This window comes from Microtus pennsylvanicus, chromosome 10 (genome assembly GCF_037038515.1).
Source record: "Microtus pennsylvanicus isolate mMicPen1 chromosome 10, mMicPen1.hap1, whole genome shotgun sequence".
NCBI lineage: Eukaryota > Metazoa > Chordata > Mammalia > Rodentia > Cricetidae > Microtus > Microtus pennsylvanicus.
In genome coordinates, this window is record NC_134588.1 from 46,739,104 (window position 1) to 46,767,083 (window position 27,980).

Genomic DNA, 27,980 nt, shown 5'->3' on the forward strand with positions numbered 1-27,980 from the left:
CAAGTGAAGCAAGCACAAGAACTGTCCCAGGGGACACTGGGTCCCCTGTTGACATTGTCTGTCGCCCTTCTCCCTGTGGTCCATAGCCACCCATGCACACATAGCCTGTCTTGGTGAGGTGAGCCGAGAGAAGCTGATTGGGAATGGACTTTCCTTGAATCCCCCACACTGTGTGTTCGGACTCGCTCTGCTGTGCGCCCCTGCCTTTTGAGGTTCCCCTCTCTTCTGTGTGAAGGCCCTGCTTTCATGGCCCTGTAGTTTGGGGTTGCTGCCCCACCCCTTTGCCCTTCTATTGGGAAAGCAAAATTGCGGATTGCTATCCTGTCACTGCTGGGTTTTCACTCCCTACAGAGAATCCTAATTTAGAAATTCTCCCAACTAATGACCTCCATTGACTTACCATCAACTTGCCATGTCAGTTTTAAAAGGCCTTCAGCCTCTACGGGAAGGGCAGAGGAAGGGCCCCACACCTATTATTACTATGCACAGCCCTTGCCTCTAGTCCAGCTGATGGAGTCTTCAGGGGCCACCTGGGGTGGGGAGGGCGGCAGGTCCAGATGTCTTTTATAGACCTGGCAGTTGTGATCATGACAGCCTCCTTTCTGCCTCCGTATCTGCTGCAGGAACAAAGGTATGAGGACTCGACTGGGGTGCCTGTCACACAAATCGGACTCTTGTAGCGACTTCACGGCCATTCTTCCCGACAAACCCAACCGTGCTCTCAAGTGAGTGGTGTGTCCGCCTTGCGTTCCTGGGTACCCACACTGCGGGATGTCTCTGGGACCTTTTGTCTTTAGTGAGTTTTTGAGCAGATCAACCACAAGACGATACGCTCTGGTCCCTTGGCAGCTCCTTTCCTACCCCTGCATGTGAGTGACAGGAAGGCATAGCTCGGTGACATCAGGTGGGAGCCCTCATCCTCCTGAGAAACAGTATAGCCATCAGTGTCCAAAGCGCTGGGTGGGGAAGTACAGTTCTTTATTCTACTTACTTGCCCATCTACGCTCTCAATTTGGAAATAAACATCCAAAGTTAATCTAAAAATACGCTTAGATTCAGACTGCCCAGATTCTGCACCTAGTCTGTGCAGACACTGTATTCAATGATGTCACAAATGTCGCCTTGTTTCAACCGCACTCACCTCGGAAAGGGGCATCGTTGTCTCCATTCCAAGGGGTGACGAATTTGAGGTGACAGTTAGAGGTAAGCTGAGCCTCTTTTATTCCGAGACTAGCCCCGCCCCCCACCCCATCACCCTGACATCTCGAAATTACATAGCTCTATGTACTTTTATTGTTCAGACCAAGAGTAATATACGGGGTTCTCTGAACTCCCATCCAGGGCGACTCTTTTCTCTGGTATTGGGGGACAAAACCCAGAACCTCATTCGTGCTAGGTAAGCACTTTGCCACTCCGCTATAGACCCCCCCCCACTTAGAGATTTCCCCAGCTATTACTTGGAAAGTACCGATTTACAGCAGAATCGCAGAGACCCAGGTATGGCATGTATTCGCTCTCCGCCAATCTGAGGAGTCCTGGGCAAATCAGAGGGGTGGCTGGGGGAGAGGAGATGTCAGAAATACTCAGAGAGATGCTGTTGCTTCCTAGGAGACTCTCCACAGAAGAAGCAACGAGGTGGGCAGATTCCTTCGACGTGCTCCTCTCTCATAAGTGTAAGTAGAAACCAGGTCACATCAGGCCGGAGCAAATCATCCATGTGGCAAAATATACAGCGAACACCTCCTGGGCTCAGTACCCTCTGCTGAGACCCCAGCCCTCTAGAATCCTGTACGCAGCAGGAGGAGCAAAGAGACGAGCAAACAGGCATTTTTAATGTAGTGGGGTTAGACTGTATTCAAACCATAGAGACCCAAGGCTCTTAATCATTATTTTATATTACATTACATTATATTACTTTTTTATTTATCAGATCTGTGCTCTCACTGTTGACCCGTCTTCGTTATTAGATATTTGGGTAGGCATGGTGGAGGGCCGGGAAGGTAATTCAGTGGTTGAATACTTTCCTAACACCTGTGAGGCTCTGGGTTTAACCCTCTTCGATCCTGTTTTTGAGCTGGGGTCTTTTGTAACGTAGGCTGGCCTCAAACACGTTATAGAGCCAAAGACGGCCTTGACCTCGGGCTTCTCCTGCTTTCACCCACCACCTTCCCAGCACTGGGCTTACCGGTATGTCTCACTGTGACTGGCCAACCAGCAATGTTAACGAGACAGAAGTCAGCTTAGGTAATGGGAGTTATGGACCGACTTGAATGAGAAGAACCAGGCTAGATCTCACACAGGGGAATTGACTCTCTTCCTCCAAGTCACTGGGCTACTTAGTCAAGTGAGTATTCTGTGTATTTTAGCAATCCCTTGGATTGACAGAATTTCACTCTTTATCTCAAGGGATGACGATCTCAGCTGTATTGTGCCCCCACTTCCTGGCTCGAATACGGCTTTGCCCTCCCTCCTCCTCTTCTACTTCCTCTCTGTTCAGCTGTTGTGTCTTTTGTTTCCTGCAAAGGCAGGAAGAGTTGTGCATATTGCAGTGTTTAGAGGGCAGTTTATCATTACTCAACGCTTCAGCTCTTTTTTTTTTTCTCATCATGAGCAAGTCCAAATTTGTCGGGCTTTGAAATCCCTGCGGCGTTAAGCGCATGGAAGTGGCAGGGCAGGGGCGGGAAGCAAAGAGGGGGTGTTCTGAGGAGACAGGAAGGCTGCAGACAGACATTCGGTGTTCCTCCTCAATTCGTCACGTCAGTGTGAGATCTGGGAGCAGAAGGGCTGCTTGCATTTTGCTATTTAATCAGGGGATATGTTTCTGGACAATTAAGCTGAAGGCTGTGGGTGGGATTCAGATCTGGGCTTTCACTGTCGACCCGTCTTGGTTACTAGATACTTGGGCAGTCATGGTGGAGTCCCTTGGTTTTCAGCAGATGCCATTAAATGTGATTTTACTTGTCCCGGTTTGGGAAGGTGGCTCGGGGGTTCAGTACCTGCCTAGCGTGTGGGAGGCTCCAGGTTCAGTCCTCAGCTTTGTGTCATCGTCATCTTCATCATCACCATCATCCGAAAACAAGAAGTGATTTGGCTTTTAATTTGATGACATTGCTTTTTCTGACTTTGCCTCTTGTTGTTAATAAACAAATCAACAAATACTTTATGCATGGAGGGGTATATGCAAGTATGCATTTGCGTGTGCATGAACCTGTGTGCACAGGTGTGTGCACGCACATTTGTGCATGTGTGAGGAGGCCAGAGGTTGCTGTCAGGTATCATCTTCTACCATTTTCTACCTTATTTATAACATTTATCTATCTATCTATCTATCTATCTATCTATCTATCTATCTATCTATCTATCTATCTATCATCTACCTACTATCTATCTATCTTCTACCTACCATCTATCTATCTATCTATCTATCTATCTATCTATCTATCTATCTATCTATCATCTATCTATCCTCTATCTATCATCTATCTATCTATCATCTACCTACTATCTATCTATCTATCTATCTATCTATCTATCCTCTATCTATCATCTATCTATCTATCTATCTATCTATCTATCATCTATCTATCCTCTATCTATCCTCTATCTATCATCTATCTATCATCTACCTACTATCTATCTATCTATCTATCTATCTATCTATCTATCTATCTATCTATCTATCTATCTATCTATCATCTATCTATCCTCTATCTATCATCTATCATCTATCTATCTATCTATCTATCTATCTATCTATCTATCTATCTATCTATCTATCTATCTATCTTCTACCTACCATCTATCTATCTACCTATCATCTATCTATCTATCTATCTATCTATCTATCTATCTATCTATCTATCTTCTACCTACCTATCATCTATCTATCTATCTATCTATCTATCTATCTATCTATCATCTATCTATCATCTATCTATCTATCTATCTATCTATCTATCTATCTATCTATCTATCTATCTATCTAGTGTGTGGAAGGGTATGGGCTCATGCATGCCTCAGTGTACCTGATGAGGTCAGCAGATAACTTTCAGAAGTTGGTTCTCTGCTTCTACTGTGAGGGTCTTGAAGGTTGAATTCCAGTGTCAGGCTTGGTTGCAAATGCCCTTCCCTGCTGAGCCATTTTGTCAGCTATCCACCATATTTTATTGAGATAGTCTTTCAGTAAACCCGAGGCCTACCAATTAGGCTGGGCTAGCTGGTCAAGGAGATCTAGGAACCTTCCGGTCTCTCCTTTCCAGGAGCATACACATCGCACTCATCTTTCTATGTGGGTGCTAGGGATCCAAATCCAGGTCCTCATGGTGGCACCGCAAGCGCTTTGCCAACTGAGCCATCTCTCCAGCTAAACAAATTCTTTTGAATAGATTTTAAAATAAACTGCAATATCTAAGAATAAGTGCATACTATAAAAAAATTGTGATTTTGGTATTCCATGGAATCTACTTAGGCAGGAAAATAATTCAGTGTGGGGATACAGCATATGTAGCAAACCATCATGCCCCAATAGCAAGCTCGCATAGTGAATTTGCCAAGGTAGTGACATATATACGATATTTAGAATTGGATGGTAATGCTTTCCTAAAAACCAGGTTATTGATTATTTTTTGGGAGTCATATTCTGCCGAACAAGTGTCGCTGTCACTTTTTATCTTCTGGCTGGCTTTGATTCAAGGTCATCCTAAAGTTTGGTTTCTATTTCAGCCTCACATTGATTCACTCAGTTCAAATCCCTGAGGCGGTTTCCTCATTCTAAAATGGGGTTAGAGATGCCTTCTTGTTCGCTACCTCTGGCAGACAGGAAACTAACCAAGTGGACACAGCCAGAACTCTGGGCTCTTTACTCAAGATGCAATGTAACGATACCGTGGGTTCTTTTTTTTTCTTTAATGATACATTTATCTATTAAATGCAAAAAACCGAATACCTTGACAGTGAATTTTGTATCCAGTTGTTAACATTAAGTCAGTGTGAGATCTAGAGATTCAGTTTTATCTGCTTGATTCTGTGACTCTTGGATCTGCAGCCGTTTGGTCCTCCTGTCACGGAAGCGTTTCCCAGAATGCTGTAACATTCCCCCAAGATGGGAATCCCAATAACGGGTCACAGCTGGCACCAATTTGCTAATTTGTCAAAGTACTACCAAAAAAAACCCCAAAACAAACAAACAAACAAACAAACAAAAAACCCAGGCTTTTTGAACTCTGAAGTTCTCTACTTCTCCTTGGAGTCAGGTTCTGCTTTTATTTCTATTTAATATAGAAATAAAAAACCCGTGGCATGAGAGTTCTTAGGAAGAAAAGGGTATTTAGGGTCACTGGTAGAGGAACTTGAAGCTTTTAGGATTTGGGCATCTATTCCCCCTGTGAGAAAAGCAAAGCAATCTGAACCCAGGCCACCTTAAAAGATGCTGACAATGTTCTAAGAGTCTAATTAAGTTGGGTTGGTACCGCGAGTCAGTCAGGCCTGATTAAACTTCTCCATGGGGATTTCACATGTGCCTGTCCTTGACAGCACTAATGGGATGTGTGCAGAGCTTCTGATTAAGACACGTGCTACCCCAAGGAGTAAAGAGTACAGAGTTCCTGAATGACTGGGACCCAGAACCGTGGGTGTTAGTCTAGAACCCGCTCTTCTGTTGTTCTTCACACTGAGGTCTCTGTCCTTCCCACCCAGCTTTTTTTCATTTCATGGGACCAGGTAATTATTTTTTTCCCCCATTCTCGACCTCTGGAGCATCTTTGCTGCCCTTGATCTGCTGCTGCTCTGAATGCTTATTTAATTATTTCTCAAAGATGTGCTTATTCACTATGCACAGAGTCTGTGCAGCTGCGGGGAGGGGGGGGGAGCACAGGTGAAAGAAGCCACAGTCTGTCTCTGGTGGAGAATGAAGGTCTTTGAGAAGTCAGGTGAGCTCACAGATAAGGCAAGGAGAAAACTAGTGTTCTTATCACACAGCAGACGGGCTTGGAATTGCAAACGAAATGCTGACTTCCAATTCTGCTCTCCTCAGTGTCAGAAGTCCTACTGGTCGGGGAAGACGGTTTCCAGCAGTCATGGAGCAGGCTTGTGGATGGTGAAGTGCAGAATATTAGCTGGTAGTCAGATCTATGGGCCTGATTTTGTTCCCGGTTTACTCTTAAATGCTTAGGTGACCTTCACGGAAACCTTGGCTATTTAGGAAATCAGATTCCTCACTTGTCCAACAAAGGAGCTGGAGCAGGAGGTGACAGAGGCTGGATTTAGTTCTACCTTTGTCCCCGAGTGCTCTCTGGAGCAGACGTGAGGCTAGGTGATAGCCAATCACCTGTGGCAGGTGGTTTGCCTAGGCACTGCCAGGAGGGTTATGTAAGAGAGCTTTTCAGCTGAAATGGCTCCAGCAGCCAGAAGGGGGACCAAAGCACCTGTGTTCTGTTCTTTCTTTCGAGCACTACATGGGCTCAAATCTCAGGCAAAAGAAGGCAACTTTGCTATCTTCAAAACCCTAGAATTAAAAAAAAAGATATGGTGGAAAATATTTAGAGTTGTCTTTATTTCCCATTGTATTTGTTTACAGATGAGCGCAGAGGAAAAGCTCTCATGGAGGCCTGAGAGCTAATCACTTGCTAAGTGCTTTTCTTAGACGCTAGCAAACGCAGCTGAAATTGACACTGCTGATGGCTTCATTAGCGAGAAGGATGTCTAATAGGTGCTCATTTGGAAGCTTTTCCCTGTTCATCCAATTACAATTAGACTCGATATCTGAATCGTGCATGTCGTCTGCCCTGAAGGGGGATGTGAGCGTGTGTGTGTGTGTGTGTGTGTGTGTGTGTGTGTGTGTGTGTGTGTGTGGTGTGGTGTGTGGTGTGTCTGTGTGTGTTCACATGCCCAGAAGCCTTTCTGCACTGAAGCTTACACCCAACAGAACCAAGCCTCCTAATTTGTGGGAGGTCCGCTAGGCAGCTGGAAGACAGGAAAAACAGTGTGCTTATCTTTTGTTTTATTTTTCATGAAGTTCAGGCATGTGCCCGTCTGTCTTGATTTTAGAGGGATATTTAGCCCTGAGCTCTGAAGAAATATTCTCTTTCTGCTTTCCCTTCCCTTCTTTCCTTCCCTCCTCCCTCCCTCTCTGTCCTCTTCTCCCCACCCTTTCTCCTTTTCATTCTGTTTACCTCCTCCTTTTGTCTTTGTCTTGCTCTTGCATCCTTCCTACCTTTGGTCCCCACTCAACTTTGGACATAAGTTGAGTTACGGTTTTAAGTGTACCTTCAGGCTGCATGTTTCTCCTCTCTCTCTCTCTCTCTCTCTCTCTCTCTCTCTCTCTCTCTCTCTCTCTCTCCTTGCTCCCATCTGGACCACCCAGCACTTCCCTCTGGGCACTGAATGTGGCAGGCACTCTTGTGTGGAACCTGGAGAAAGGCTTCTGTTCACTTGGCCCCATGGGGACCGGGGAATGCTTGGTTAGGGGAAATAGGCCACTGAGAGTCCCTTTCACAGTCATGGCATTGCCTGTCTCTGCAAACCAAGACCAGTGGAGAAGACTTCACTGTCTAAAACTTAACCCCCTTCAGATGATGGCTGAGTTATGAAAACACGTAATAAGTTGAACTGGTCACACAGCCACTAAGCAAAAGATCCCAAACAAATCATCATATAGAAACTAAATGACCAGCTTGTGTAACACTCGAGAGTATTCTTCTAAGTGATCTTTAACTCTGGAACAAATAGGCTTCCACTTATCGTACAGCTCTCCCCATATGCTGTCTCTAAGCCAGAAAAGTCTAGAAATGTCTTATTTAAAGTGTGAACCAAGGAAGGCGGCAGCAGCCCTTGAGGGAGTTTGCAGGAAATGGAAAGTTTGGGATCTTATCTGAAACCTGGGGAGTCAGAGTTCCCGGGGCTTGGGACTGGGGTGTGTTTTCCCTACAGTGGAGAGCCCCGTGGAGGCACCAGAAGCTGTTTTCAAGCACAACTGTGCAAATCAGGGAAGGACAGAGTTCTGGTGGGGCGAGTGGCCTAGGCTTTTGGAGAAACAGAATTTTGTATTGCATGGAGGGCCTCAAATCCTCAGGCAGCACCCTTTCATGGCATATTAGTGTCACGGATTCCCCGTGTATGGTGTGGAGGTTTTCACAAGTCGGAGGAGAAAAGGAGAAGAAAAAGAAAACAAACAAACAAGCAACCAAAAATGTGTCTTTGGGTGTTGCAAAAGAACAGAGGCCGAGTTAGATATAGATATGTGAAGTAGAGCTGGATAGGAAAGACATGTCTCCGTTTCCTTGTCCTGATGTCAACATTGCTGTATGCTGTACCTGGGAACATAGGGGCTGCGTGTATCCTTGCTGGGAGGACTGCAGGGCTATAGGCAGCTCGTAAGTGCATGTAAAAGGTCTGAACAGAAGCAGCTGTACAAGTTCCCAGCACCCATTCTGCCACTTTTCAGCGATGTGACCTTATGCCAATCACCTACTCTCAATGAACGTCACTTCCCCTCCTCTGTGAAAAGAGAATGAGCGTGCGGTGCAGGAACTCAATGTGGTTGCTGTCCCAAATGCTAAGTGGGGTGACTGGAGCATGGGGGATTGGATGAGAGATAGCTGCTTTGTTATTTTTGCTTTAACACATTAACTGCCCTGAGAAAATACGCATTTTGTGCATCCCATGTGTGTGCCTGAGCTAATGTGAGCTTCCTAATCTCATAGACAGCTTGAAGCCACAGATCAGGGAAGAGTGAGAGACCCCAGGGATGTTTCCCTTTACTCAACCCCTTCAGTTCCTGAGCTTTTCGGATCCCCTCAGGTCTTCCTACCCACCTCCCTTGATGAATGTAGGAGAATCTGCTGAGAGTGTGGTTTTGAAAAGCCTAGTAGGTAAAATAGAATGTGTTCTCTGCTTTGAGAGTCCTGGCAATATCCTTCTATTCAATTCAACTGAGAAATATTCTTTCGTACTGAATTTGGAGATCTTTTAGGCTATGAACTAGTATCTGGGAGGTTTATAGAACTTCTTTATTGGGGATAAGAGCGCTGGGATAGCCCAGGGTCTCCTTCCTTCTGTTCCCGTATCTTAGGAATAGGAAGCTGCATAGCCTCAGAATGTCAGTGCCTCTTCGTGTCCTGGATAGAGTGTCATCACAGTGTCTCTCCGGTCCTTTCTGGCTTACACAGACTTACAGTCCTCCTATAATACGCCACCCTGGTATTCTCTCTCTCTCTTTCTCTCTCTCTCTCTCTCTCTCTCTCTCTCTCTCTCTCTCTCTCACACACACACACACACACACACACGAGTTTATATGTCCTAGTAGAGATCATTTAAGGAAATCAGTAATCACAGGTGTGAGACATAATTGGCCACATATTACTTGCCACTAAATATAAGTGGCAATAGTTTGTTCCTGGAGTAAAATCCCTACATAAGCCTTGATTAGACATAGTAATTTGCTTCAAAACCTTTATCTCCCAGGTGACACAGAGGAAGATGCTGCCCTCACTACAAAATTCAAGTCAGTGGCCTGTTTCCGAGTCAAACAGGATTTGGCTCACCTTGGCTTGTAGGAACATTTTTCTGTTCCTGTCTTCTGCTTAACTGGGGGTCCTATTCACTGGGTTATTTTCTCCCATTGATCAGGAATGCACGAGGGTGCTAGTCTTTGAGAGGGCCCTTTGGTAAACACAGAGCTTTCAGATATTTTTTTTTTCTGGTTCTTTTGTGTTTTCCCAAGCCTGGGAACCGAGCGAGGCTCAGGTCCACCCTCCATGCCAGCTAAATCGGGCCTGCTGGACCTTGAACTGTTACCTAAGCCACCCTCCCTGCTGCACCAGCTGCACCGCTCATTCATAGTGACCCAGTTTCTCCCCTTATGTAAGCACTCTGCATGAAAGAACCCGAGGGAAAAAGCCAGCAGCCGGCAGCATGTGCGGCCACGGCATGTTCTTGGAGGTTCTGTGGCTGTTTAAAAGGACGCCAATATCCTGCCCACTGTTCCAGGAATCCTGGACACATGCCTGTCCCTTCCTGTTGCTGGCTAGGCACCAATCTCAAAAACTTTAGGCTGTTTTCAGAGCCTTGACTCCTGGGAGGGTTCTCCAAAGAAAACCCAAGTGAGCTGCAAATACAACGACTAGAAGGAAAAGTCCCCCCCCCCCACTCCCCTCCTATTTTCCTGAACTGTGCACTGCTCGTCCACTGCCTTTAAGTGGCCAGGACTGCATTTGGCATTATACATTGAGTTCTGGATCACGATCCCACCAGAACATGGAAACAGCGCTCATCAACATGCATCAAGCACTCCCTGTTTGCCAGTCAGGGTCTGCATGTCACTCGTGTGCATGAACTCATCACGTGCCTCTCAGCCCTGCGGAGGAGGAGCTGGTGGTACCTGCATTTCACAGTTGCCACATCGGAAGAGCAGCGAGGTCACACCTCTCTACACACTAGCTCATGCCAGCTTCTGTGGTCAGAGCCAGGACACCATAGCCTCAGAGGTTGGAGACAAGTTGCCCCAAATGCGTGGGAGCTCAGGGTTAAGGTTATGGGGCGGGGTTCTGGACCCGAGCGCCAGTCTTCCACAGCTAGTGTGCAGAGTATGCAGGCCCTAGCATCCGCGGCACTGCTAAGGCAAACAAGGCCACCCCTAGAGATAACAGCAGATGCTGCTGAGCTGTTCAGCCATAAACCAACGCTCTGCATTTGGAAAAAACAAAAAACCTACAGTTTGTGGACAAACAGAAGGCAGAGAAGAGGGTCCTGCTGGAGGGAAAGTGAATGATGGACAGCTAGGGGAGAAAAATGGTAACAGACATGAGACAGGAGAGGAGCTGGGGAAAGGTGCGGAGGAACAGAAGAAAAGCTTGCTGGGAAGAGGCTCGGCAGGGAGAAAAGAAGCGAATGAGAAGACACATGTCTGACTGCTTCGGTCCCCCAATAATTTACTCTCCGGGTCACCTCAGCGAGAGGTGCAGACCAGGCCTGGAGCAAGTTAGTGGTCTACACCAAAGCGGGGGCTGCCTCCAGCCATCTGCTCCCGGCAGGAGGCGGAGCTCCTGAAGCAGCGGAGCTCCTCCTCCCTCGCAACCCCTATTGTTTCAGGGTGGAACTTCTCTTAACTCAGTGACCCTCCGTGGCCAGCCTGTAGGGACGCCTGCTCTGGGAGCATAGAAGAAAAGGTTAGGGGGAGGCTGTGGCCGAGAGGCGTGGGTGAGCTGAGAAGGGCTGAAGGCAGGTGCAGACGGGGCACGCTTTTGTGATTGTTGTTTAAGCATCTTTGCTGCAATCTGTTCTTTTTGCTTTTCAGGTCCAGATAGCAGGAGAATCCATGGGAATAGGGCCGTTCTCTCCCTTTTTCTGGCCCCTCGGACTCTCCCTTGGAATCTCTGACAACTTCAAAGTGCCTTGTTCCCTCTGATCTCACCCTGAACTGCAGGCAGCCAATCGGTTTGAAGCTTGAGAGAGCACAGTATATTTCTTAGGACGCTTGTGGTCTCCCGCTAAAGGCTGGGAAAGCAGCCTGGGAAGGCACAAAGGCATGTTGAGAACAGGTTAGCCCTCTGGCAAGGGGAGAACCGCTAGAGATGGGCTGACAGTCCGTGCTGCAGGATGGAAAGAATTTAGGTAGATTCCAGGTTCTTGGTGCTACCTAATAGGCTCAGTTCTCACCATGGAAAAGGTGATGGGAGGTGTCCTCCAGCTGGACAAGCCCCAAGTCTGCGAGCCAAATGGCACCTTCGCAGGGCTGTGACACACATATGCTCAGTATGTTTGCCTGACTGGGGTTGCCATTTATCTCCCCTTTGGAGAAAGTGATTGTTAGGTTGGGAAGAGTGGCCTCTGAGGTCACCCAGATGTGTAGGCAAATCTGTTTTGCTTCCTTTACTGACTCAGTGAGCAGAGGCAATTCTATCAGATCTCACATTGCTTTGGTAAAGCAAGCCTCTCTAAGGGCTAGCACTATTGACTGCTCCTAATGAGTGCTAGGCAGTTTTGAGTGATTTGCTTCATTTGATCTGCTAATAGTTCAATGTAGTGAGTCCTGGCATGGACTTCATTTCATAGACAAAATTTCCATCTTGTGCTTCAAGGTGGTGGGGTACTTTTCTAAGGTCACATGGGATTCAAAACCAGAGCCCATGTTCTCTCTCTCTCTCTGCATATGTGTGTAAATGCACATGTGTGCGCACACGCAATAGGAGGTCATGTGTCTTTGGTCAGGAACAGAGTCTCTCATTGACACAGAACTTATCTAGTAGGCTAGGCCGACCAGCCAACTTTTTGTTTTGCTTTTCAAAGAGTCTGAGGGCCTGATCGCAGGTCCTTACTCTTGTGCAGCAAGCACTTCATAGATGGAGCCATCTCTCTAGTCCAAGAACCCCTTCTGAACTGCACTGATGTAATGATGCATTGGGCTCATGAAGATAAGATGACCAGGCCTGGAGTGAGTCCTCTCTGTGTGGCAGTGATGGTGTCAGGGATGGGGACAAGGTGAATCAGAAGCAGAGTGCTGTGTCTTAGTTAGGGTTTTGTTGCTGTGAAGAGACACCATGACCATGGCAACTCTTATAAAGGAAAACATGTCATTGGGGTGCTCCCTTACAGAGGTTCAGTCCATTATCATCATGGCAAGGAGCATGATGGCATGCAGGCAGACGTGGCGCTGGAGCAGAGAGTGCTACGTCTTGATTCAGAGGCAACAAAAAGTCGAACTGACAGTCACACGGAGGGAAGCTTGAGTAAAAGAGACAATAAAGCCCAAGCCACAGTGTCACACTTCCTCCAGCAAGGCCACACCTCCCAATAGTGCCACTCCCTTTGGGGGCCGTTTTCTTTTAGTTGGCTAAGAGTCACATCTGATGAGGACAGGTCTAAGCTGATGTGGAACAGAGCAGTAACTCTACCTGGGAAAGGTCTTCCAGCCTACCCTTCCTTCCTCAGTGAGGATGATGAGACCAGCCGAGCTGGATGTGCTATGCAAGGTCATAGAGAGTGTGGGCTTGGCTGTGCTCGGAATTGGTGTTCTCAAGTGAGGCCTATGCTGCCTCTACTTGGGGATAGGCTTGGTGATCTTTGGCAGGCTGCCTGAGAAACCGCGAGTGCTGCCGAGTAGCCTGTGAATTTACCACACACATCCCTTCCAGTTTCCAACCTGTGTAGCAATCACCAAATCTGAGGCCTGCACCACTCTTTTTATGTGTTGTTCTACCTAAGTGACTTCCTTCGTTTTTTCCACTCTACCCTCTGCTGTCACTCAGAAGAATATTCCATCCACAATGTTCTCCATTGCTCCATGTCTTGCCTTGCATGGGACTCCTTCCTGTCTCACCTAAGCAATTCTTAGGCCCCAAGTCCTACAGGTCTGGAGACAGCCCACCCACACATATACTAATAATGTCTTCTTCTTTATTTTAGATCTGTTTTATTTTATGCATATGGATGTTTGCCTTCATGTATATGTGTTCATCACATGTATGTCTGGTACCCCAAGAAGTCAGAAAAGGAAGTCTGATCTTCTAGAACTGGAGTTATAGATGGTTGTAAGCCACCATGTAGATCACTGATGGGAATCAAACCTAGGTCCTCAGCCAGAGCAAGTGCTCTCAACTGCTAAGCCATCTCTGCAGCCCCCTAATGTTTACTTCTGAACTTGGCATTCTTGTCGCTAACTAATCACTTGACTATGGCAAGTTATTTACCTTCCCCAACCTTTGTTTTTCTTTCCTCTCAGTGGTAAAAAAAAAAAAAATTAAGATCTATGCCATGGATCTTCCATGAGGAAAAAATTCTGTAAGGCTCAGAAAGAACTTGGTGTGGCCAAGTAAGCACCCAGCAAATGCCTGCAGGGAGTATTTTAAGATGTGTATCCTGACTTCGGCCTTGTTTTTAAGCTTCTTCTGCTCTTCTGCTTTTCTTTGTTCTAACTGCCAGCTCCGAAATTGCTGCTCTCTAAGGTCAGGGTCATTCAGCAACCTGGACTGAATGGTCCACTCCTTGAAGGATGGATCCATCCCCAAACTGAAAGTTTTTGCGCCCTTCTTTGTGCATGGAAACTGTCTCCAGGAACCAACGCCCAAGCCTTCAGGATTGTTTCTCTTTCCTGTTGTGCATTCACTTACCCAAGGTAGCACAGGCTGCACTTATGAGGACATAATCCATTATTTGACATTATTCCCTAATTCTTGTTACATTAGACTGTCTGGAAAGTTCTGTCAGGTTTTATATGATTTATTTGCCACAGCTCAAAGCCTAGTACTTGAGTGTAGCCTCATTTCCCAAATTAATAAAGAGCAAGGCTGTCCTGTGTGATGCATCTCGACTATGTCCCATCGCTGGTTGTTTCTGTCTTCATCCCCCACTGTTTTGTTTGTTTGCTCTCGTCCTTAATGAAGAAAAGCTCCCCCACTTCTTCTCAGTCTCTCTCTAAAATCTGCCTTCCCCAATACCATCCCTTGCTCTCCGAGTTCTCCCCTTATTCCTCTTTTTCTTCTTGTATACACCTCTGGAAAGATCTTGCTTTGGAATCAGGTGGACCTGGTAAGGAATCTTGGTTCTCACCAGCTATGAAGTTGGTCCGTTTATTCAACTTCTCTAAGTTTTAGCTTAGTTTTGCTTTTCCCCTTCCCCTTCTCTCTACTCCTCCTTCCTTTTCCTCTCTCCTGTGCTAACCTCCTTTAGTTTAAGTTGGTCTCGAACTCACCATGTAGCTGAGCATGACATTGCCCTGATTGTTCTGCCTCCGCCTCTCTTGTGCTGGGATTACGGGATTACAGGTGGGTACCACCATGTCTAGCCTAAGGCACAGCTGGAGAAGATAGGCTATGAATGAATGAAGAAATGATATCTATTACCGATCAGCATTGTGGTGAAGAGAAATTCAGTGGGGGTTTGTAGATCTTAGACTAAAAGCCTGAGATACAGTAAGTAAAGTTCTGTGACCTAACTCCTAGATGAATAAAAATAAAAACTCTGCCTCTCATAGCCCCATCACCTCCCACAACTGCTACCAGACGGGAGTCCTGCTGCTCCCACTGTAAAACAGAGGCAGCCCTGTGCTCTCCCTCAGTTCTCTCTCTCTCTCTCTCTCTCTCTCTCTCTCTCTCTCTCTCTCTCTCTCACCATCTCTCTGTGCTCAGCCACTTTGTCCACCTTTCAAGCCTTTCTTGAACTTCCTCTTCTTCAACATATTTTTCTGTCCATACCAGCATTTAAATATATTCAAAACCGTCTAGAAAGCAAACAGAGAAACTTTGGTCTCGTGGTTCCCTTTAGCTATGCTGTGTGCTCTCCTTTCTGTTGCCAGACATATCTGAGCGAATGCTTCCCACTTCCTCTTCTCCGTTCACGGCTGTCCCTACCACAGCACACAGCTGATGTAATACCATCAGCTACTCACACCTCTGATGTCATGACTTCCCCGTGACAGACCCTTCCTTAGGATGCCTTTGCCAGATACTTTGCAAATAAGCAATAAGAAAAGCAACCATTATGCCATCAAAAGGTAGACTTAGATGAAGAGAAGAAAATGTTGGAGGGAGAGAATTTGTTGGAGGAGGGGCTGCTCGTTTGTTCCTGGCCACTTAGCTCCGAAATAGTCACATAGGAACTGTTTTAATGAAGTCACTGCTTTACCCATTAGCTCTAGCTTCCTATTGGCTAACTCTTACATCTTAATTTAACCCATCTCCATTAATCTGTGCATCACCACGAGGTCTTGGGCTATCAGCAAAGTTTCAGCGCATCTGTCTCCAGTGACAGCTCCATGGCTTCTCCCTGACTCTGCCTTTCTTTCTCCCCGTCTAGCTCTGTTCCTCTATAGCTCTGTTACAGGTCCAAATCAGTTCCTTTATTAACCAATGATATTCACAGCATACAGAGGGGAATCCCACATCAGGAAAACATGCAGGGGCTGCATTACACCTCGGATGTTGTTCACACCAATAGTTGCGTCCAGTGGACCTTCTCACTTTCTCACTCCAGCTTGACAGGCATTCCACACAGTGGCCACTTCCTCCTCCATGCAGAGCTCTCTCTCCTGGCCTTCTGCAGTGCTGTGCAAGCCCCTCAACTCTCTGGCTCTTCCACGGGTCTCTCTGTGTATGCCTGTCTGAAAGGCAGGCCCAGTAAATTGGATCTATTTTCCTATCACCGACTGATCTTTCTAAAGCCCTTTTCCAATACTCTAACAAGTGTCTTGAAAGCTCTCGCCTTTGTGTGCATGCCTCTGTCTTCCTATCACCATCTTCTCCATCACCCCTTCCTTCTTTTGTGCTGCTTCCTTCGCCTTCACTTCCCCCCGGCAATTAAGGAGCTTCTCCTTGCAGGCCTTCCCTCCCTCCTCAGACTTGGGTGCTGACTTCAGGTCCCTTCTCGGCACCGCGTCCTTTCCTGTCATGTAACTCATCCACCACATCGTAATTGTCACAATTATGTCTTCTTCTCTTCATCTCAATCTACCTTTTGATGGCATATTGGTCACTTCCCTTATTGCTCAACAAAGTATCTGGCAAAGGCATCTTAAGGAAGGGTCTGTTTGAACTTACGGTTTGAGGGCATAGCCTAGCATGGCGGGGAAGTCATGACGTCAGAAGGGTGAGGTGGCTGATCACATCGTATCCTTACTCAGGAAGCAAACAGAGACAACTGCTCATGATGAGTCCATGGCATGCACAATACCTCATTGTGTCTGCTCCCTGCCCCTGGTGGAATGGCTGGGTCACCCAGCAGGGTGGACTCACGATCATACAAAAAAAAGTTGTTATTCCAGTGGTCTGGGAGCTAATGGCCTTACTCTGTAATGCTGTGTGTTGCCAGGAACGAGGCCAGGCAAGTTGCTTCCCAGCTTCCACATCTTTCTCTGAAAGCTGGGAGGAGGAGAGCCACATCAGGGACCACACCGCAGGTGCGAGCTTTCTGAGTTGGAGAGGACGTCTGTGCCTTAGAGAGCTGGGGCTGTATAGATTTTTCTGAACAGAGAGCTATTGCCAATACCAGGCAGGAAAACGGAAATGTAACATTCCTTATCTGCAGCTACATTTACTGGATTCTCAAGCATCTGTTTTTGTTTAGGAGAAAACAAAGCAGCAAACTTGAATTCTCCCACTTAAGGAATTTAGTTCCCTCTGGCTTAAAAAGAGTCACAGGCTCCTCTGAGCTACACCCCAGCTCTTCTAGACCAGTGGTTCTCAACCTGTGGGTCGTGGCCCTTTCACAGGGGTCACCCAAGACACCCAGAAAACACCTATATTTACATATGATCCATAACAGCAAGATTACAGTTATGAAGTAGCAATGAAAATCATGTTATGGTTGGGGGTCACCACAACACAGGGGTCACAGTGTTAGGAAGGTTGAGATCACTGGGCTAGATAAATGTGCAGCTGGAGTCTTCCGTGTTCACCTCTTTCTCTGGCTGCAGTGGGAAGTGTGTGAGGATGAGGCAAATAGCACACATCTCTGCCCGTCTGTGACAAGAGATCTTGTTGAGGTGCAGAGTGGTACCTGGGGGGCTGTGAAGAACAGGGAGGAAGGGAGGAAGAGAGGGACCTGGAAAGCTTGATCAGAAGGTGTAGTTATAAAGGAGCAGGAAGTTCTGGGGTGCAAGGACACAGCAGGGGGACTGTATATAACAATGTATTATCCAGGCAGACATGATGGCTCACACTTGTAATTCCAGCACTTTTGAAGGTGAGGCAGGAGGATTGCCACGAGTTTGAGGCTGGTAGGGGAACATAGTAAGTTCCAGGTCAGCCTGAGCTAAAAAGGGAGACTCCCTCTCTAAACCAAAACAAAAAACAAATGTCTTATACATTTTTAAAAGTTAAAAGTATTTTGAAAAATTTTACCACCAAGAAAGGGTATTTAAATGTTTGATTTAAATATTATACAATGTATAGAACAAGTATTATCTCATTATCATCTATGATTTCCATGTTTTTATGCTCAGTTAAAATAATTATTAAGAAAAATAATCCCAGCCAGGCGGTGGTGGCATACCCCTTTAATCTAGCACTCAGAAGGCAGAAGCAGATGGATCTCTATGAGTTCGAGGACAGCCTGGTCTATAGACTATGTTCCAGGACAGTCTCCAAAGCTACACAGAGAAACCCTGTCTCAAAAAACCAATCAGCATCATCATCCCTTCAGGGAAAAATATGGGGGCATATGGGGAGACTCTGTGGTCCTTGGGTCTTCCTGTGTCCACTGTAGGTCACTGCTCAGAGTCCTCCCTTGCTGACCTACCCCTTCTGGGTTCTCAAGGTCATTGATGCTGCCTTCCCACCTAACGTCCGTTTGTAACTTCCATGTTTAGGAGACTTGAAAACAGTGTCTCCTGGTGTGCACGCCTGTAAACAAATCTGAGTTTACCACAGAGCAGTATTGGGAAACTTTCAAGTCTCTGGGGAACTTGAGGGCATAGAATGTGGGAGGGGCCCCAAAGAGAGTACCTACAGAGTGCTAATGGGCAGTGATTTTATGATGGTTCTCTGAGGTATCCCATCCAGCTTTTGCCTGTAGCTTGGACCACAGACAGCATCTTGAAGAGAGCAGTCTGAAATCCATATCCAACCATGTGAGTGATTCTCAGGCCTGACCATTGCCTCTCACCACTTCACCTCTTGGATTCCTAGCTCGCTGTGTTCCTGCTGTTTTCTTGAAGGGGTTTGACTTATGTCTGAGTGGGCATGGGAGGTACCCAGAACATCTCTCTCTGGAACCTAAATCATGTTATTCCTTTCTTCTCTGGCACAGGGAGATTTTTGTTTCCACCCTGCCTAGTGTGAAGGAGCCTTACGTTATATTTTGCTTTCTCCACTGGATATGTCCTGGCCCGTGGCACTGTGACTTAAGCCAGCTTTCCAGTGCAGTGAACAATGGTGTCCTTCAGCGCAGAAACCTCCAGGATGGGATGATAAATTGCAAAGCCACCTTCCTTTTCTTAAGCGCTTTAAGGCAGCCCTCCACACTTAAATCTGTGATTCAAAGCTTAGCTCTGCAGCCCCAGGGAAGTGCTTTTTTTTCCCTCTAGTCTTGGTTATAGCTTTTACCACATTGTTCTAGTGTGGACATTGAAATACCTACTTAGGGCAAGGCATGGTGGTAGCCCCAGCACTCAGGAGAATGGCAAGTTTGAGGAAAGCCTAGGCTACAATGTAATAAGTCTCTGTCTAAATGAATAAATATAACCAAGAGAAAGCAAAGATGTAAAATGATTTTTTATTAGGAGAAATAAAAAATGTTTTAGAATAAACATTTTAGGGCCAGTAAGATGGCTCAATGGGTAAAGGAGCTTGCAGTACAAACCTAATGACCTAAGTTCCATCCCCAGAACCCACATAAAAGTGGATGAAGAAAACTGACTCCACAAAGTTGTCCTCTGACTACCACATGACACATTACACATAACCCCCCCACATATCATACAAACACACATAACAATAATGATAATAATAAAAACATTAAAAGTTTAAAATCACATGGCACCACCGAGTCGCCTTGGCTAGTGCCCTCTCCTGGCATATACTAGTGATTTCCAGATGCCCGTGTCATTGATGACATAGAATTACAAAACGCTGGTGCCTGGGAGACAGCTTAGTAGGTAAGACTGTTTTTTTGTTGACAGCCTGAGTTCAAATCCCCAGCACTCAAGTTACAGGTCTGAACTGACTGCACATGCCTGTAGTGTTAGAATTGGTGAGGAAAGACACTTGATTCCTGAGAGCCTGCTGGCCTTAGGAGTCAAACTTAGGTGAAACAAACTTCAGCCTCAATGAGAGACCCTCTCTCAAGACACCCAGCCTCCTGTTCTGGCCCTAGTATGCCCATTCACAGGTGTGTTCATCAGCACACTCAGGTGTATGCAGCGCACACATACTCACACACACACACACAGAGAGAGAGAGAGAGAGAGAGAGAGAGAGAGAGAGAGGAGAGAGAGAGAGAGAGAGAGAGAGAGAGAGAGAGAGAGAGAGAGAGGTGGTTGAGCTAGGATTAGTTGTGCAAGCATGTCCTCTCAGCCAGGCCTCACTCAGGAGGCTGAGGCAAGATTACAAGTTTGAGCCCTACTTGGGCTGTGGAGTTAAATTAAAGGCCAGCAACAAAGTAGCAAGGAGGAGAAATGCCAGACACCTCAGTGGTAGATCACTCGCATAGTATGTAGAGGATTTGGTTTAATGCCCAGTATCAAAAATGGTAACACGAATTTTACAAAAAACATAAAAATGGTCATTGAATCATTTTTTTCCCTTCCAGTTTGGCACCTTTTTCTAGGGTGCTCTTCACTTTGGGGACCCTTTCTGGAAAGCTGTCATTGTCATCACACCAGGAGTTAGAACAGCTGACCGCAAACTTTTTCAAATAAAGCACGGTTGGAAGCGCAGCCTATAATAGCTGTCATTTCCCGCCCCGCCCATCGGTGTGGACTGAAAGCACTGTTTGGCAGTACTATGATGTTGACTAATAAGAGGAAAGATTGGATTAGCCATTAGGTAAATAGGCAGAAAAATTATAATCAACCTCAATTAAAGCCTATACTCTGGGTCAGGGAGAGGTTTAGCAGGTAAATGCACCTGTTTCACCAAGCCTGATGACCTGAGGACCATGTCCAGCACCCACATGGGAAAGGATAGAACTGTCTCCTGCAAGTCGTCCTTTGACTACACACACACACACACACACAACACATACACACACGCACGCACGCACACATACACACACACGCACACACACATACACACACGCACACACACATACACACACACACATACACACACGCACGCACACATACACACACACACACACGCACACACACATACACACACACACGCACGCACACATACACACACACGCACACACACATACACACACACACACGCACACACACATACACACACACACACACGCACGCACACACACGCATACACACACACACGTGTAATTTTAAAAACTTTTTAAAAATCTAATTTGATAGGCAAATTTCAAAATAAAAACGAATAGACTGAAACACCAGATACATGCCCTCAAGGGTTTTCTAAAAGACAGAGAGTGCCATCTATCCTTGCAAAAGACTGTTACGGGCTAAACTTCTGTTGAATGTGTTTCTGATAGCGGAAAAGGGTTGGCCCGAGACATCTATATTCCTGTCCAGCTTGTCTTACAACAGCCCATGTTTTCTCTCTGGTGTGGACTTGGCTTAAGGCAGAGAATGAACAGTGCCTCTCACCTTGGCCTGAAGAGCGATCCAGGCTCGCCTGCAGACCTCAGCCCGCTCTGCATTGATGGACGGCAGAGTTTGTCAGGAGTGACCGAGCATACCCACTACTGTCATTACTATGGGATTTTAAACACTTCTGTCTGATACTTCATGCTGGTCCTTGGACAGATGCACGGCTTGCTCTGAGGGTAGCTATGTGTCATGGGGGGCGGGGCAGCAGATTTGGACAGTGAGGACAGGAGCACAATAGTGCTGTTTCTCCTTCAGCTGCAGTATTTGGACTCAAGCTTCTTCCTCCCTGTCTGCTTTGTCACCTCTTCTCCGCATCTGTAGATGGGGTGGCGGCCTTCCGTGCCTTCTTGAAGACGGAGTTCAGCGAGGAGAACCTGGAGTTCTGGCTGGCCTGCGAGGAGTTCAAGAAGACCAGGTCGACTGCAAAGCTGGTCTCCAAGGCCCACAGGATCTTTGAGGAGTTCGTGGATGTGCAGGCTCCACGGGAGGTGTGTTGGGCATGACAACTGTCCCCTGAGGTCTTGGAGGGCATCTGAGCCAAGTCCCCAGGATTTCCTCCTGCTCCAGTGGGCCTCCCACCTCTGGTGGAGCTGATGAGAAAGGGGTAGCTTTGGAGAGGTGAAAGACCAGAGTTTTCAGGAAAGGAGTGTTTTTGTTGTCTGCCCGACACGTGTTACCCAGGCTGTGTTGCCGCAATGATTTCACAAGGGTAAATTCCCTGGAGCCCGTGTCTGTTTTCCTATTAAAAGCAGCACAGGGGTCACGGAAATAACTCATTGAGTAAAGACACCTGCTGCCGAGCCAGGTGACCTGAGTTTGATCTCTACACCCACGTGATAGAGGAGAGAAATGATTCGTGCGAATTGTCCTCTGACCTGTCCCCTAACAAACAAACGTGCGATAAAAGGCTTGTGTAAGGGAGTAAGAACCCTCTTTTAAAGGATTTTGCTAGCCATCTCAGTCATGCCACTATGTGCGACCATCCTGACTTCATTCACTCTCCCTGAGTCTCATTTTTCCCCAATGTAGGAGAGGATAATGCCACACCTTTCAAGGCTACTCTAAGTGTTAGAGATAAAGCACCTACTGAGTGTTTGCCGTTGCTCATCAATGAATATTCATAGTCACTTTCATTGCCGTATTATAATTATGTATAAGTATTCTGAGTTTTAATACGGCGTGTCCCTAGGAAGGGTTTAACCGATGAACGGTTTGCTATCTGTATTTAGGTGTAACTTTGACGTGGGTTGTGAGATCTTTACAAGCTGGGTGGAATGCTATTGGCCTCTATATGGTGACATATAGAGAGATGTATGTTTACTGGGGTCTGTCTATATTCGGCATCTCCATTGACCTTGGTGGTTAAGATGAGAGGGAAAGCTTAGGGGAGCCTTCATTAACAACTGGCTTGAAACTCAACTTACTGTGGTATGAAGATTCTTGATTAGGATCTGTTGATTTGAGGATTATTGCCATGGTTCTAGTACTAACCCGCCTGCTTTAGATAAGCTTTGTATTTATTATTATTATTATTGTTGAGGCATGGTCTCTTTATATAATACTGGCTGTCCTGGCACTCACTATGCAGACCAAGGCTGGGCTCGAACTTACAGAGATCCCCCTGCCTCTGCCTCCTAAGTGCTGGGATTAAAAGCATGTGCCACCAAACCTAGCTGGTCTCTCTTCTCTTCACTCACCTTATTTTCAATTTAAGACTGTTGGGACTTCAGACTCCTGCTGGAATCCCAAGGAACAAACCCCATAAAATAAGTTTGAGAAGCATCCATGACCCTAAAGTTGTGAAACCCGTTGGCGGTTTTGCCATAGCTTGGGCCCACTGTCTAGTAGGTGCCTTGGCCTCCGGAGGTCTGTGACCTTGCTCTCTCTGTTTGTATCTCCAGGTGAATATCGATTTCCAGACCCGAGAAGCGACGAGGAAGAACATGCAGGAACCATCCCTGACTTGTTTTGACCAAGCGCAGGGCAAAGTACACAGCCTCATGGAGAAAGACTCTTACCCCAGGTTCCTGAGGTCCAAAATGTACTTAGATCTGCTATCCCAAAGCCAGAGAAGGCTCAGTTAGACCTCAGATGGGGACTCTTGGGAGTCGTTGGCTTTCCCTTCCCCTTGCTGCCAAGACCATATTCTAATGTGAAACGCCCTAAGTGTTCAAAGGCGCTGGGGCTTGAGGTGGGAGGCTGGGGGTGACCAGGGAATGAAGGGCTGTTCCAAAGTATGACCCAGCTTCTGGAGCTGGGACGCTCTTCCATTTACCCAGATTTATGTTTTGGTTAGAGGTAGCAGCGCTGCTGACATCCATCTCTGGGTGGGCCAGTACCTGGCCCTTCAAGATACGCCTTCTTCCGTCATCTCCACTGAGAAGGCAGATTCACTGTGCTGGGCTATTTGTAAATAATGCAAACGCAGTTCCCATCACCTCCACACCATGCCCTCTCCAGCAGGATTCCTGATCTTCACCTGGTCCTCTACCCAAGGGAGGAGTAGCTAGAAGACTCAGGTTCTCACCTGGGATTCGCGGTCACGAACCGGTAGTCCAACCTGAGTAACCGGACCTCACAGTTTAGAAGAGAGCTCTCTTGGAATTTCAGATTCCTAGCACCATTGACAGGTGACCTCTGACAAAGGACATATTCCCTGGAGTTGACTGAGTCTTCCATCTCCACAGGACCACTATGGGAGGAGTCTGGGGTCCCTGCTTAGCCTAAGGAATTCAATGAACTTCCCTACACTTGCAGCTCTAGAGAAGGTCTTGGGAGACTCCCCCCATGACTTCTGAGTGGACCTGTCCTTTTGAAAGAGAGACCTCGGGAATCTTCCCCAATTTATCGAGAACTTTTCTAGACGTGGAGTGACCAGGGAATGTAGCATTGGCGAACTTCTGTGCAATGAGCCTCTGTAGAACCTGTCTGTTGCCTAATGCATTCTGTGCCCTCACCTCCCCATGGCGTCACACGTCCCTGATCTCTAGGCCAAAAGGCAGTTTGGCGAAGGGAGTGAATTCCCACAGCATGACAGCTTTCCTAGTGCTCTCCTGCCATGCCTCCTCCTCCTTCCATGCAGGCCATGTGACCACGATGGGGGAGAATGGGATCCTAGGCTGACATTCCCCTTGCAGCTGGTTTCCTGAGCACGCTTCCTTAGAATGGGTCCACTCTTGGCTATTGAGAAGTAGCTGCCTTCTTGGTCTCTGGCTTCTGGGACTAAACACGAACTGGGAAGATCACTGTGAATACCAGGCTGTGGAAATGTTCCTACAAGGCTTGTGTGGTACCCTGGGGTATCTTGGAAATGTACCTGGATACACTTTCTTGGAAGAGCCAGGAGCAGCATGGAATCTCTGCGGTTATCCAGGAGAAATCGGACCAGGAAACAGAAGACGAACCGGGAAGCTGCTGGTCTCTGGGTGGACTGGATCACAGAAAATGTGGCAGAGGCACTACTTGGGATAATCCACAGCTAGTCAACATGGGTTCACGGAAGAACCACAAACTTTTCAGTTTGAGCGATTGAAATAATCCATAGCCAGGATGCCCTGGATAGCAGGTGGAGGAAGGCTGGGCTGACACTCTGCTTTTATGGGAGCCTAGCCCTTCTGGGATATTCTAGGGTTTGAATTCTGGTCTTGGAGAATCAGTTCCTTTCTTGGTTGTAGTGGACAAGGCTAAGAAGGCCCTTGAGTCCCATCGTGTTAGTGCCAACTGCCCTCCGAGTGGCACAGTGTCATCTGTGAGTGTTGGTGTCTGTGTGTGAACCTCAAGGAGAGATTAAAAAACACCTGTTTCCTAGGCCCCACACTGAAGAGACCCATGGCAGTCACAGTAAGAACTCTGAAGCTTCAGATGGCGTTCCTAGTTAGGTCAGATAGATTTCCCCACCGTGATATACAAATATTCTTAGCTAAAGCTGCCAGAGTTAATGTAATGATTAAATTCTCTAACAGGGTATTTTAAACATTGTTTACATATGAAATGTGCATCTGCTGCCAATGCTACTGTCCAGTATGAGGTGCATATAAATTGGACCTGCAGTGATGGAGATGTCCTGGGGGAGGGGCTTTCTCACCACTTGCGCTACCCCAATGCAAAAAGGCCCCACATACACTGTGTGGCACCCTCATTTGGGGCTAGAGTTCTTGCCAACTATTGGTGGAATGAAGGCTGCAGATGGTGATGTCATGACACCCCAGTGACGCCTTCCCACGTGGGAGGTACAAAGGACCAAGTTTGGGTATCCTGAATTCTGTAGCTAGACAAGGGCACATGAGTCTGTGTCTTTGTAGAGGAGTAGAGATTGTTCTATTTGTGTGTGTGTGTGTGTGTACGAGAGAGAGAGAGAGAGAGAGAGAGAGAGAGAGAGAGAGAGAGAGAGAGAGAGAGAGAGAATTGTGAGTCTTGGGTTGTACACTGCAGACATGATCTTCCCATGTGGGCAGCTTTTCACATGTCCTAGCTCCCCTGCTTCTCACAGAAGGCACTGAGTTTCTCACTCTGTTACCTCCTCTTAGGCACTTTGGTCATGCCAGCCCAGATTTTGGTTTGTGATGAAACAGAAATGTTTACAACATCTAGAGCAATATCCGAGCATACCTCATCTCTGAACTCCTGTCTCCCAGTCCCCGCCCCTCATCTCTTCCCCCATGAGCCTCATCCACCTCCCCAGGTTGTCATCACAGACGCCACTTCATTTAATGTCTTCCTTTGCTCCGGTCATATGGAATGTGCTGATGACTGTCCCGAACTCAGGCAAGTCCCGGCAGCAGCAGCAGCAGCAGGACACAGTACTCTCCATCCCTGAGTGGCGTCCTGGTTCCGCTGAATTCACTTATTTTGGTTCTGGTTTGTGGTTTGCTGTGGCTCTTGTGGACTAAGTCGATCTCAGTTATTGACAGCTTGGGCACTCTGGATGGAATGGGGGTTAATCCTCTGTATTTATTATTAAACATGAGCTTGAATAATAGGGATCACCTTGAAAGCCCCTTACAAATGCTAATTCCCAGGTTCTACACTCAGAGATGCTGATCCTATAGATTTAGAGAAGGAACCCATAAAGTAACATTTAAAAAGAAAAAAGACTTCTGAGTTTGTAATGGCCTGTGGGCATTGGACAAAGATGACCCAAGATGGTAGTTCTCAACCTCGCTGCTCACTAGACTTAGAATAGTTAAATCGGAGAGGTTTAGTGGGAGCCAGGTGGCGGTAGTTTTTAAATATTCCACTAGCAGTTCCAATGTGCGGATGTGGTCAGGAAACAGCTACCTAAGGAATGAAGAGGAACAGAACTGAAGGGTAAAACACAGCAGTGGGGCAAGGCCTGAGGGCAAAAAGCAAATGACCAGGATGCCTTGCCTGCTTGGCAGCTGACTCTTGAGGGGGACTGCTTTGCACCTCTCAGGCTGACTTGTTACTTTGAGGGCATGTTTGGGTTTACACTACATGCACTAGCACGGCATGCAAGGTGGGGAATAGGAAGGACGCTGGGCTTAGAGCTGTTTTGCCAGGCTTCCCCTGCTTTTTTTTTTTTTTTTTTTTTTTTTTTTTTTTTTTTTTTTTTTTTTTACAGCGCTTCCTCCAGGCTTGCCCCTTGAAATGTGTTTGTTTCCGTAGACTCTTGTGTCTGGTTGTTCTGTGTCAGGCTGTGCCTCTGAGTAGGGTAGTGGGAATACAGGTTGTGAGTGAGGAGTGTCTTCGTAGTGATGATCGGGATACAACGGCTTCCAAGTTCCTCTGTGGAGGGTGTTTCTTCCCAGGGAGGATCAAATCTGGGAGGCTTTTCCGAGACCGCAGTAAGGTGTGTTTTCCCTCCTTCAAGCCCTCGCCATTTTCTCTTTAGTCCCATGTTGGTTAGGCTGCTAGTTGGCTCTATTTTCTGGTGCTTTCCCAGAACTCGCCGCTCTGAGAAACCAAAGCTGTGAAAAGCGAACGCTCTGCCCAGGTGCTTGTCCTGGACAGGGGCCCCAAGCCCCGGACAATGGAGAAACTCTGCTTTTTAGGGGAGGCTTGAGAGCTGGGGGAGGATGGGCAAGGGGGGCACCTGAGGAGGAAGGGACAGGGCAGGAGAGCCCCCAGCTACTAGCATGGTGGTTGCATCTCCATGTCCCAGAGGGAAAGCTGAAAAGGGACACACTCATAGGCAGGATGGTCTTCTAGCAAGAACAACCCCAGAACTCCGCCGACCCTGCAGAGGAACTGTGATTTCCCGCCCTTGCCTTCAATAGACCAAGTGTCAGCTCTTCTTAAATTCATACCCATGTAGTTAAAACAGAGGTGGTACGGTCATCACTCCTGACCCTGGGAGCCTGTGCCACCATGTCACTTGGCACGAGACTGAGGAGGCAGAAGCCAAAAGGGGAGATGGCTTTCTATCCCTGTGGCTTCTCAAGGAGACGACGAGATGCTGTGAGCCACAAAGGGAGACACCAGGATGGGACTAAAGGCCTCACCAGGTTTCCGGTTTAGAATCCTCTTAATCAACTGTTCATTTCTTGAACTTAACGCCTCCTCTCCCTCCCTTCTGCCAGGTTAGAAAAAGGCGACTAGGTTCCGCATGTGCACTGACCACGGTAGCCTTAGCTGGTCACTCATGGAGCACAACAGGTTTATAGCAACTCATCTGCCACACCAACCGCTTGGCTGACTGAGTCCGCACTGAGTTGTTTCATCACCTTGTAAAGTGGAATACATTCAGCTTTACTATACACCGGCTGTGAGAACATAATAAACAAAACCTGAACAAGCGGCCCTTCGCTCTCTG

The 27,980-nt window shown here is 47.0% G+C and overlaps 1 protein-coding gene across 9 annotated transcripts in view; it reads left to right on the forward strand.

The window, feature by feature from the left end:
* Rgs8 (regulator of G protein signaling 8) overlaps positions 1 to 27,963 on the forward strand; it is a 44,039-nt gene extending 16,076 nt beyond the window's left edge. For all 9 annotated transcript variants that reach the window (XM_075988252.1, XM_075988254.1, XM_075988259.1 and 6 more), the window contains 4 exons: positions 624 to 725; positions 1,609 to 1,673; positions 21,530 to 21,696; positions 23,110 to 27,963. In XM_075988252.1, the coding sequence (XP_075844367.1) occupies positions 624 to 725; positions 1,609 to 1,673; positions 21,530 to 21,696; positions 23,110 to 23,292 (517 nt within the window). In that variant the 3' untranslated portion in view covers positions 23,293 to 27,963. The remainder of the gene's footprint in view (positions 1 to 623; positions 726 to 1,608; positions 1,674 to 21,529; positions 21,697 to 23,109) is intronic.
* Positions 27,964 to 27,980: the final 17 nt, after the last annotated feature.